Source organism: Arachis ipaensis, chromosome B04 (genome assembly GCF_000816755.2).
Source record: "Arachis ipaensis cultivar K30076 chromosome B04, Araip1.1, whole genome shotgun sequence".
NCBI lineage: Eukaryota > Viridiplantae > Streptophyta > Magnoliopsida > Fabales > Fabaceae > Arachis > Arachis ipaensis.
This window is the reverse complement of record NC_029788.2, coordinates 131,083,564-131,096,246: the sequence shown is the minus strand read 5'-3', so window position 1 is coordinate 131,096,246 and position 12,683 is coordinate 131,083,564. Positions and strand designations below refer to the sequence as shown.

General features: G+C 36.2%; 3 protein-coding genes across 9 annotated transcripts; 2 read left to right on the top strand and 1 right to left on the bottom strand.

Moving 5' to 3' along the window:
* On the top strand, positions 198–2,341 carry LOC107635567 (F-box protein CPR30-like). 4 transcript variants are annotated; one of them, XM_021122183.1, is made up of 3 exons: positions 200–762; positions 856–1,479; positions 1,713–2,341. In XM_021122183.1, exons 1-3 carry the CDS (start codon positions 243–245, stop codon positions 1,733–1,735), a joined length of 1,167 nt encoding a protein of 388 aa, XP_020977842.1. In that variant the 5' UTR covers positions 200–242; the 3' UTR covers positions 1,736–2,341. The 4 variants fall into 4 exon arrangements, with proteins under 4 accessions (XP_016194552.1, XP_016194551.1, XP_020977842.1 ...); XM_016339066.2 differs by having other exon boundaries at positions 198–1,513; XM_016339065.2 differs by having other exon boundaries at positions 199–1,483.
* Positions 4,804–6,545, top strand: LOC110271371 (F-box/kelch-repeat protein At3g23880-like). The gene is made up of 2 exons (XM_021122182.1): positions 4,804–5,989; positions 6,249–6,545. Exons 1-2 carry the CDS (start codon positions 4,825–4,827, stop codon positions 6,290–6,292), a joined length of 1,209 nt encoding a protein of 402 aa, XP_020977841.1. The 5' UTR covers positions 4,804–4,824; the 3' UTR covers positions 6,293–6,545.
* On the bottom strand, positions 4,811–11,035 carry LOC107635571 (disease resistance protein RPP13-like). 4 transcript variants are annotated; one of them, XM_021122181.1, is made up of 5 exons: positions 10,687–11,035; positions 10,298–10,579; positions 7,340–10,138; positions 6,908–6,980; positions 4,811–6,834 (listed from the first exon to the last, which is right to left on the bottom strand). In XM_021122181.1, the coding sequence occupies exons 1-4, from the start codon at positions 10,890–10,892 to the stop codon at positions 6,917–6,919; spliced, it is 3,351 nt and encodes a 1,116-aa protein (XP_020977840.1). In that variant the 5' UTR covers positions 10,893–11,035; the 3' UTR covers positions 4,811–6,834; positions 6,908–6,916. The 4 variants fall into 4 exon arrangements, with proteins under 4 accessions (XP_020977840.1, XP_020977839.1, XP_016194563.2 ...); XM_021122180.1 differs by having other exon boundaries at positions 4,811–6,831; XM_016339077.2 differs by having other exon boundaries at positions 4,811–6,778.

Below are 12,683 nucleotides of genomic sequence, written 5' to 3'. Positions count from 1 at the left end.
TTTTTTTAAACATTAATTTAAAAAACTAAAACAAAGACAGTTAAATATATTTATTATTTTTTAATTTAAAAAATATAAAAAAACAAAATAAATAAATTAAAATTTAAAATTTAAATCTTCTTAACCTAACACATCATAAATAAAATTCTAAATATTCTTTTAAACACAGATTTCAACTAGTTACGCCACTTGTGTGATAACTAAAGAAAACCTTTCTTCTACTAAAAATTAAAAAATGGTATATGAATTGCGAAAAGCTCAGCAATCCAAGCATGGATAAGAAGAACAAGCTGAAGCACACGGTGAACAAAGCAAAAGAGGAATCAAACATGGAAAAGAAGAATCAGAATGGCAAGAGCAAGAGCATTCACGACATCCTCCCTCTTGACCTGATTCACATAATCCTTCTGCGGGTGCCGATCGGACATCTCGCTCGCCTCAGGTGCGTTTCCAAGCTGTGGTGCTCTCTAATTTCTGATCCTGACTTTGGGGAATTGCATTTTCACCACTCTCCAGCTGCCACCAACGCATGCATCTTCATGAAAAACGAGACTATGGCTGACTTGGTTTACTTAGACGGCAATGATGCATCACAAAAAGAGGTGTGTCCCCCTTTCCAAAAGAAACCACCTTCTTATTTTTTGGTAGTAGGATCCTGCAGAGGCTTTATTCTCTTCCATGGACAGCCACATTTTCTTGTGGTATGGAACCCACTCACTGGATCCAGCAAAAGAATATCCTACTCTCATATTGTTCATCCTGGTAAGCCCCATGTCTATGGCAGGATTGCCTACAATGTGTATCTGCATGGATTTGGTTATGATGCATCACAGGATGATTACTTAATTCTTGTAGCTTGGTGCGATTGCAAAGGACAATATCATTTGGATTGCTTTTCCTTGAAAACCAATTCATGGATTAATCTTGATGCTGCAGTCCCCAAACTCTTGGGTTTTCATTACTGGCATTCTGGTGGGTTGTTCTTTAATGACGCTGTTCATTGGGTGCCTTTCGATCTTAAAGATTACAGGGATGCTATTGTTATCTTTGATCTCAAGGAAATGACTTTTTCAACTATATCTGCGCCGGAACAACTGTCAGGCTCCTCTCCAAGTGTTGCCCTACTCGGAGGCTGCCTAGCCTTGTCTTCTCCCAATGATGATTGCCGTAACACTGACATATGGGTGATGAAAGAATATAAAGTGCACTCATCTTGGACTCTCTATCAGATTCCTTGCAAGGGCTTCCGGCCTCTGTGCTTATCTAGTAATAGGGATATTATTGGAAGAGGCTATACTTCGTGTGGTAAAACAGGGTACTTCATATATAATGTCAGAGGAGACTTGCTCAAGCATTTTAAAGATCTGTGTTGTCAGCTTCCCAAACATGAACCCATTATTGTGTATACAGAGAGTCTCTTGCCACTCCCTAGTGATATTAAGGATAAGGATAACAAGAAGAAGATGAAGAAGGAAATCCGTATGTAACCATTTTCCTATGCTTTGCACGACCTGTTAGTTTTCATTGCATTTTGCATCAAGTTCCAATCAAATGTGACTTTTGTTTCTGGATGCTGAAATTTGAATTTATCAATGCTTGGGAATCATTGATCACTGTCTTGCTTCCTGTAGTCCGGGCTTGTGGTGCAGTTTTGAAGTTTAGATTATTTTCGTGTCTAAAACTGTCTTTTACCTGAGCTTTTTTTTGTGCAGGCCATCAAGTTCACCATGAATAATTTGAACAACCTGGTGTTGCTAAAGGTTAGCATCAGACAAAGAAAGAGAATTAGGAGCCAACATACAAGTGAACAGCTTGACACATGGGGAAGAAGAACATTTGAAAAGTGCAAATGAAGTTTAGTTGGTTATGCAAAACTTCAGATGTTTTATTTCTTAGTTGGTTATGTAAAACTTTAGATGCTTTATTTTGCAGATTGCAGAATGTACTTTTCTTTTATCATGTCAAAACCTTATGAATCCAATCCTAGAAGTTTTAATTGTAGATTCTTTTGGGGATAATACGTTTCTCCTGCAAACTTGAGATGCTAGGTGTGGAGTCTAGTGAATTTGTCAAATGAATCTCTTGTAAAATTTCTCCTCAGCACTCACCCCTTCATTCATCTTCATCAAGGACCCTGCAGAAGCTCGCTACTGCTCTGATCTAAACGAAATATTTCATGACGATACTATGATGAAAGTGACCTTTATTGATTTCATTGTCCCAATGAAGAACAAGAAGGAGAAGAATATGGACCAATCTCGTGAATGTGATACTAGGAGGGTGCCTAGCCTTGTATTTCATAAACTACAATTTTGGTGATAATAGAACTCAGATATGGAAATGTGAATTCATCTTGGACTCTACTCTATCACATTCCTTAATCCATATGATGTTTCTTAAGTATCCAATCATTTTCTCAGGAAAACTTAACAACATGAAAATCAATCCACTGCTTATGAAAAATTTAAGTTATCTAACATTCAATTTGATTGGTTTAAAACCATAGATTATTAATTCTTATTGTTATGAAAATTCTTACATTAAACTTACTGCTTCATTAAGGATATATAGTAGAGGTGTTACTGAAACTACTTAAACACGTTTTAAAAGGATAGGTCCTATTCTGCTATTCTTTGCACTACACTATTCCTCGTTGGTTTTATTACGTTGTGATCAATGTAAAAGTACTGAGCAAGATGCATTGTGCATCAAGTTGCATTCAGATGTGAGTTTTGACTATTCATGGCGAAACTTGAAGTATCAAATGCTAGGGTAATCATTAATAGTTGTCTTGCTTCCTACAATCTAGTATTGTGGTGAGGTATGCTTCGTTATTGTGCTGAGTGCTATACATAAATATACTTTTTCTTATTGATTGTATACTTTCAGTTAAGATGTTAGCTTTGGCAATACCTTAAATAATTTTTGGTTGATGTGTATCCTTTGTAATATTATTAGGTACATCACAATGAAATAACTCATAAGATTTATCTTACTGTCATACAAATAATCAATATGTGACTGATAAAATCTGTTGATAGCCAATGAATTGCTAGTTGCTACCCATAGAAGGCAAAAATGAGGATTAGTGAACTCAATTTAAGAATTTGCCGCTAGCTAACAGGTTGTTACATGTACAAACGAAATTCGAATCTTGGCCATTTGATTAAACGAACTAGTGAGCTAACCACCAAACTATTCCAACTTTATTCAAAAGCTAAATGCATAAAGGTGCATGGTTAATGTTTGGGCATCCGGGAATTTATGAGGCCAAAATCCTAGCTATATATGTATGGAACAATTCTATGTCAAATTTAACTTGAATTGAAGCCCATTTCCATTTACCATCATGAACAAGAATGAGTTTCGCTTAAAATAGTTAAAATATGATTGTGAATTTTGAAATAATCTGTGAAAATTTTATTGTTTGTAGGAAAATTGATCATTATTTGTAGGAAAATTGATCATCATTGGCAACAACTGCCTGCCATTGAGGAAGTCAGAGATTGAATACTATGCTATGTTGGCCAAAGGTTGGAGTTCACCGTTACACAATGGAAGTAAATTCTTAATATTATACCTCCCATCTTCTGCTGTCTCTCTTAAATGTTATGATAGCTTGCATTACAAGTCCCAAATTACTTACTTTGATGTAATATTCATATAGCTTATTAGGTTATTCCAGCTTGGAACATTACTTAGTGCCATATAAGAAAAGCTGGTCTAGTCTTATACTATACACTAGTCTCAAGTAGAAAGAGCATCACATCAAATTGAAACATATGATTGAATGTCCTAACTTACAACCTTACTAATATTTCACCCCTTTGATTTATGTACTTTTTCATATGACTGGTTTGTTTAGGTACACTACGCACGCTATATGTGTCCAAAATATGTTGCCCCTTCTTAGTGACTACTTTAATTTGATTTGAAGAAAATGAGCTTCTCGGAGATATTTGTGCTTGGACAAGTGAAATTTAGCGGTGTATTTTTATAATGATGATGCCCAAACTAAAGATATGGGTCATGAAACAGAGGAGGCTGCAACATTATCCACATTTTTTTCTAGTTTGTTTATTAATTAATCTGATAAGAAGATGAAAAAGAAAATGTAACATTGTCTCATGTTTTGCAATTAGTTCAGAGCTTGCTTGGTTACCTACTTTCACTTCACAATGAGAAATTAATTTTTTTTAATGCACTGTGTCAAACTAACATTAAAATTTGGTTAAATTTATGATTTATTTGAGTTTGCATACAATAGGAATTAAAATTGCTATCTTGTATGTTGTAACTACTAATGAGCTTTGATCTTTTTCATTCCTACGGTATCCCCCAATACGACAGGCCAATGACTAATCCATCGCGAATCGGAACTCTATTTAAGGGTTTGTTGCTGGTCAATGGATTCCTGTATGCACAAAGCAGGATTCGAATCACTAATGCTGGCTTAAGTAAACAAGTGAGTTGATCACTCGACCAACCCAAGTTGATTACTATTAAGTTTTGATGGTAAACTTGAATTCAGCAAATGCTTATTATCAAATCACATTAATCCTTGTATTAAGATTTGTTGTTCATCGGTTGAAACCTTTGACCAAAATCAACAATAACTCAAAAAAGAAAAAAAATTATGGTTGCTGTAAAATTGAATTGCTTCCTCATTTTTCTAAAATAACTGTTTCCAAAGTTGCTTTATTTCTAGGAACCGAAAAGAGGGGAAAAAAAACGCGGGAAAATGCTCGTCTTTTTAAACGGATTGATGGAATGGGCATATGAATCTTCTTCCTCGCCAAAAACCCTAACATTGGACCAATAGTAATGAAGCAGTCCAGCATGGAGAAGAAGAAGCTCAAGAGCTTCAACGATCTCCTTCCTCCGGAGCTGATACGAGCAATATTACTGAGGGTTCCCATCAAACACCTTGCGTGCGTCAGGTGCGTTTCCAAGCTATGGAATACTCTCATTTCCGATCCCAATTTCGCAAAATCCCATCTTGACCTCTCTCTCGCACCCTCTCATACATGCCTCTTCCTCCAAGACAATTCTCACGCTTACTCAGTTGACCTCGACGCACTGCTTCAAGATGATAATGATGGCGTTGATGCAATAGCCCTCTCTCTCCCTTTCATGAAGAAGCCACCTTCTGATTTTCATCTTCTTGGTTCCTGCAGAGGGTTCGTACTCTTACACCGCGAACCACAGTTTCTTATCTTATGGAATCCACTCACTGATTCCTGCAAAAGAATCTCATACTCTCATATGGTTAATGCCGTAATAAATGGTAGAGTTTATGATCGTCTTGTTAAGGTCTTCTGCTTTCTCCATGATGCGCTTCTATATGGCTTTGGGTATGATGCGTCACAAGATGATTATGTAGTAGTTGTAGCCTATAAGGGTAAAGACGGCGAAAACCATTTTGATCTGTGTTATTTGAGAAGCAATTCATGGATTAGTCTTGATGCTGCACTTCCCAAATCATCGTACTGGGATAATTGGAAACCCAAGGGGTTGTTCTGTAACGGGGCTATTCATTGGTCTACTTATGAGTACTGTATTGACATTCTTATCTTTGATCTGAAGGAAAGAAGTTTCTCCACGATATGCGGGCAACACCTATTTAAACCCCATCTCGTCCTGCTAGGAGGATGCCTAGCCTTCTATTTGTATGGAGAGAATACAGCAGGAGAGAATACAACTGAGATATGGGTGATGAAAGAATATAAAGTGGAGTCGTCTTGGACTGTGTATGAGATTCCTCTTGAACTCTTTAAGCCTCTGTGCTTATCTGCTAATGGGGATATTATTGGAAGATGTTATCCTTCAGATGGTGAAGTAGGGTTCTATATATATAATGTCAGAGGAGAGCTGCTCAAACATGTTCAATATCTTTATGGTGAGCCTTCCAACCACATAAGGTCCGTTGTACATGTGGACTGTCTCATGGCAGTCCCTAGCAACATCAAGAAGAAGAAGAGGAAAAAGGGTATGTAATGTGTGCTTTGGGTCATTTTGTTGCTGTTATTTGTGCTTGTGTTATGATTGATTGAAACAAAATGAGCTTGATGGATTATTAAGTTGCAACTAAAGGTGAGTTTTGACCACTGATGGTGACCTTGAAGTCCATTAAACCGTGTCTAGCTTCTTATTATCACGTCTCCAATTGAGGTTCTTTAAGGTTAAGATTATTTCTTTTTTCATGTCTAATCCGGTGAGTCTTACTGGTTGGTCTTTTATGCACTCAGTCAGAATCACAAAGAGGTTAAACAAGGGAGGAATTAGGAGCTAACATGGGAACAACTTGGACACTTGATTCTGTTGTAAATGAAGTGTAGGATTGGCAAGTTGTGCTGGAAAGAAGCTTCTCAAAACTCTTGTTCTATTCTGCTTTTGCTTTAAACTTTAAAGTATGATTTCCCTTCCAACTATGATTGGGGAAAACTCAAAAATTTGAAAATGCAATTGAGTTTGCTCTTGTTAAATTCAATGTCTTTTGAATTTGAATTATATATAATAGCCCTATATATGCAGTTGAAGTTTTACATTTGCTTCTTTATGTTTTATCACCGTGCAATATTTACTTTGTTGCATTATCTTTGACTGATCTAACATTAGATTCGGTTCTTTCAATACTGATTTCTCTGTTTAAATGATTCCAAAAAGCTTACATCATAGCTAATTGCCTTTTCTTCAATGCATTGATGGTTGGTGGAAACAATGTAATAGTCTTGCAGGACCATTCTCCACATATATGTTTGAAATGTGAAGTTAAAACCTGGCATATGCTTGTGATTAGACTTGATAGCTCTGCCTAGTTCATGGATATATCTACTGAGAAATATAAATTCAGAGACATCGAGAGAAAATAATGAATAAAAATATGAGAAGATTGAAAAGCTTCTACCTATTCACTTCAGTTGGATGTGGGAGATTCTGGGCTTGATGGTGGGACTTGATAGCTCCGCTTAGTTATGCTTCTGCATAAATTATTTAGATGTTAATAGATAGATAGATTGATAGATAAGAATAAGATTCTTATATCAACCTGCTAGACTTAAACTAACATGTAAAAGAAACTTTCAATCGATTACAAATAGACCAGACTAGAACAACTAGCAATATTTCAGAATTTGCTTAATGCAAATTCAAAACAGAATTGAATAAAAATAAAGTAATATTAAACCTCTATAAAAGAGAGATATACAACTGCACTTTATCTCAATCACTGTAGTGGTGATTATAATAAAATGTATGACATTTTTACCATATTAGAAAAGGAAATCATGCTTACTATATCACATCAGAGTACCATATATTAAAAGGAAAAATGACTTGCCCAAGATACTGGTCGAGTGTTTCTATGATGAGCTTACAACCATTCTTGGGCTTAACATGTTCGAGGCTATTTCTCAATGCTGGCTTTGGGGCAACAACATGCACAACTTGCAAGTTAGTCAAGGACCACAGTTGCTCTGGAAGCTCATTCAAGTTGCAGAATTCGATGATCAGATGCTGGAGAGATGGCATTGCACCTTTCTCTAATATCCATTCTTTGAAATTCTTCTCTGCCAAATGAAGCACTTCAAGATTTCGGAAGCTTCCAGCAGCAAGGCGAAGAGAGTCGCCACTGCCCAACCCTTGCATGGTTACTTTCAGAACACGGAGGCTGATGAGGTCTCCCAGAGTAATCAAGCAACTGTAGTTGAATTCCCCAAACCATTGAAGCTCCTCATCTGATAACATTATGTTTATCTTGGCAATACTGGAAGGAAATTCCCGGGCTTTTAATGGTAATTCCTCAAAGTCCACCAGTTTTAGTTTTTCTAGATTTTCCAGGTGATGCAAGCCTTGTAATAATTGATGCTCTGTATATTTACTTTTGATATTCCACCGCAAACCCAATTTTCTAAGCTTGGGGAATCTTCCATTAACAATGGAGGATACTGTCAATCCTTCTTCAAGAGTGACAACTTGGAGGGTTTGGAGATTCGGCAAACAGTCTTCTCCGGGGGTGTCCGTTGGAATCGTCTTACTCGTCATGCATAGCCTCCCTTCAAGATGTCTCAGTTTCTTGAGCCTCCATATTTCATGTGGGAGAGTATAAGTATTACTATAGTCATCTTTATGACCATAGAGAGCAATATTTTCAATAATTAGAGTTTCTAGATTTGGAAGGGCGCAGATTGGAACAACCTCGTCTGATTGGTGGAAACACTTCCTTAGTCTCAAGTATCTTAAATAGATAAACATCTCCAAATCCCGGGCCATTGATGAATGAAGAGTACCATATCCAAGGTCCACAATGCGAGCTAAAGGGAAACTTGATAGACGTATCCATCCAAAGTTGATGTCGTCCCAGATGCAGATTAAAGAATGGATTCTGAAGTGATCGGACTGCTTAAGTGAAACCATATAATTTTTTCGAAGGGACAATCTACAAGATTTAGCATTGCCCAAGGAACTAATGTTCTTCTCCGTGCAGATCTCTATTTGTTTATCAGCTCTACTCTCTGATATGCAAAGATCAAGGAGAAGGTCATGAATCCAGCAGCTTTTGACCCCGCCATCACTCCTTCTTTCTACCACCATCACCAAGCTACGATCCACCAACTCATTCAAGTACTCTTCAGCAATATCTTCTACTTCTGGACCATCTGATATTCCTATTTCTGGCAGTTGTATTAATCCTTCAGCAATCCATAATAGTTTCAATCGTTTCACATTAATTTTATAATCTTCGGGATACACCCCCAAAAAAAGAAAACAAGACTTCAGTCTTTGAGGTAAACTGTCATAACTGAGCTTTAACACATTTATTACTCTGCCATCATCTTTGTCAACATACCAAAGAACGTTGCGCACGATTCTTATCCACTCAACTGTTTCTCTCCTCTTCTTAGCAACAACTCCTGCTAAGGTTACAATAGCAAGCGGTAAACCTCGACATTTTTCAACCATTAATCTACCCATATGTTCTAAAACAGAGGGACACTCCCTTTCCTTAAACACCTTTTTGCAGAATAATTTCCAACTTTCATCTTTATCTAGCAATGGAGGGTAGTAGGACTTTGATCTTGTATAGTTTGCCACGCCATCATTCCGGCTAGTTATCACTATTGCACTACCATTTTTGTTATCCGGAAATAAGCATTCTATTTCATCCCAAACTTCAGGCTCCCATATGTCGTCAAGTACTATCAAATACTTCTTCTCCTCTAAGAACTTTTGGAGCTTGCTCTTTTCATAGTCCTCACCATTAGTAGACATGGAAAACCCAAAACCTTGTAGAAGGCTTTGAAGAAGCTCCTTGGCTTTGTAGTCCTTAGAAACAGTAACCCACACACAATAAGAGAACAACTTCTTCACCTCATTGTTGTTGTAAATATTTTTAACAAGGGTAGTCTTACCCAATCCTCCCATGCCTATCACGGAGATAACGTTAAGATATGACTTATTTTCCTTCAACTGCTCAATTATACAATTAAAGATATTCACAAAGCCCACCATATCTTCCTCAACGACCTTATCTTGCTTTTGATTGGATCTAGCACCTTCCATTCCTTCAAATTCACCTTCATTAATGCAATATTTCTCAATCTTGAATCCATCTAACACTTGATTATTTAGGAAACTGACATCTCTTGTTGTTATAACAAGTCTGCTTCCAGGATGAAACCAATCACTTCTTCCTACCAATGAGTGCAACTGTTCTGTAGTAGCAACATCATCAAGAACCAGAAGGACTCTTTTACCGCGGAGACTTTGTTTTATATCAGAAGATCCTGTTAATGTGCTTCCCCGCGTAGGTCTTTTATGCCCACCCATCTCATACACAAGTATCTTTTGGAGATTTTCGAGGCCGCTTCTTGCTGATTTTTCAGATACTTTGTCAAGAAAACTTGCAGCTTCAAATTGATGCCTGAACTTGTTAAACAACTCTCCAACAAATGTGGTCTTGTTACCATCTCCATAAATGACCAGCAGGCAAATGGTATTGTCAGATTCAATATTCCAAAGTGATTCCACCGCTTCAAAGTGAGAATCAAAGCCAATTGGATGCTTAATGTATAGTGGTTCAGGAGGAAGCTTTTCCGAGACCTCTTGAACAATTTTCTTGATAATCTCACCTTCATAGCTGCAAGAAATACCTCATTTTATATAAAGAAATACATACATACACCATCACAAAATGAAGCAAAGTTACTATAAATGCTCAAAATCTTGTAAAGAAGCTGTGAAAACAGAAGCTAACACTAAAACATTAAGGTTACTTCATGAACTAAAGGTTACTCACCTCTTCACTGTACAAGTCACTCCACTTAGATCGGCCACTTCACGCAAAGCCGACCTCCATGCTTTTATATCATGGGAGTCTTTGCCATATCTGTCTTCATGCTTCATCATGTCTTTTTCATATTGGTTCCTCTGGCGCCTCACATCTGATGGTTCCACTTGATAAAAGATTGGCAAAACTGGTTGATGTTTTCCATTATTCCAGCACTTCATGATCTGTACTAGTTCATCCAAACACCATGTGGAAGAAGCATAGTCCTTACACAGCACAGCAATAGACATCCTGTTATTATAATCCATGAGTAAATTAATTAGTTAATTAAACTTGTTAGTAGTTAGGTGATGATGATGTAAGCAGTTAGTTATTTTCAGTTTTCAGTGAGGTGATACCTGGATCTTTCAATGGCTTCAAGAAGAGTATCTCTGATTCTATCACCAACTCTGAGGTTCTCATCATCTCTGAAGGTGGTGATTCCTCTCTCACACAAAGCATGATAGAGGCGATCAGTGAATCCGTATCGGGTGAAGCCTCTAAAGCTCAGAAAAACATCATATATGAAACGTGAGGAGGAAGTTTCTGCATCATGATCTGCCATGAGACCAAGTTTTAGTGGATCTTACAATTGTGATGGCATAGTTATTCAAACAGTGAACTAAGAAACTATGCTTGATAGAAAAGCTTTTGCCAATGTTAAAATTCTAAAGTCGCATAAATGGAGTTTGTGTTGTAAGTCATTCACAAGTCGTTAGTCTTACTAAATATTTTAGTCATTCTCCATTGCCTTACTTTATCCCAAAGTTGCACATCATGATTCATGTGTCTACGTAATTTTATGTATTATTTACGCACAAGTTGCATTATTATGATTGAAAAAATATTTATTTACACTACAGTCTGGACCTCTACATGTTGACGAAGTTTCTTTTTTTTCTCCACCTTTTGTAAATGTGATGACTTAATTCAGACAATAGTGTGTGAATGTCGTTTTCTAACTGTTTTTATGCGCCAAGATCAAGCAGTCTAGGATTCATTACCGAGTATTTAAGGTTCCATCTATGCATAATGCATAATGACAACTTTTTTGGATGTAACCTTTTTGCTACTTTCAAAGTTATATTATTGACCAGGTGTTTGTTATGGTGTCTAAAAGTTTGATGTCTAATTGCTAAAAAGGTTAAATAGCTGAATTTAGCTAATATGTACTCTTAGAATACAAGTTAATATTACTAATCAAGAAAGTAATTATAGAAAATTTGCAAAAAATTTAGTTTATGATGGATATCAATGATTTAGAGAAGAGGAGGTTGAATTTAGATCTCTTTTAACTTTATTTGAGTAATCTTAGAACTTGATAGAATTTTTGGATTATGTAGAGTTGCTTCGGGTGAAAGGTAGGAGATTCTTTTATTTTGTCTCTTGTCAAAGGAGGAGCTAGAACAGAATTGTGCATAAGGTATATAGCTGTGATGTCTAGTTGGATATAATAAGTAGGAGATTATTTTGTTTTTTCTCCTAAAGTATAAAACCAGAAACAGAGAAGAGAGGGAGAAGTAACACAACTATATATCCTGGTTCAGCTATTCACTCCAGTCTCTAACGCAACAATAATGGAATTTCACTATTTTTGAACAAGATTATATTTACCAATTTTCTTAAAATTCTACCCAATTCTATCGGGGACAAATCCAGCTTCTACCAAGCCAAATTTGACTAAAAACTCACCCTAGCTTTTAATTGCAAAATGCTCACCCAACTTCTAAGGAAATTCCCTCGGGATCATGAAAACGAAACAGTAAAATGTACAAAGAATTCCTGAAATAAACATAGGCTTTTCTTCAAGTCTAACTCTCTCTCTCTCTCTCCCTTTTTTCACTCAATGGTTTTTTCTTACATTCGTCATAGTAATGCCTTTCACCATTAAAACAAAGAAAGATTAAACTGAAAAAACAGAATATTCAATAGAGAACCATGAAAGAAAAGAATGAATAATTCGGTAAATTATGGGAACTCAAACTTTGTGCTCTCAACCCTTTAATAGAGGAGTGAAGTTTCCAAAACTTGAACCTTGGGTTACACATGTTTGACTTCTTCTTCCCCAATATTAACAGTAGCAACAGTATCACAAATGAGAGACAGAATAGTAATAATGACTGAATCATACATACATCCATATCTTCTATCTCCTCTTTCATCCTTTTTCTTTGATTATTATTATTATTATTATTATTATTATTATTATTATTATTATTATTATTATTGCGATATCACAAATAATAGTAATAATGACTGAATCATACATACATCCATATCTTCTATCTCCTCTTTCATCCTTTTTCTTTGATTATTATTATTATTATTATTATTATTATTATTATTATTATTATTA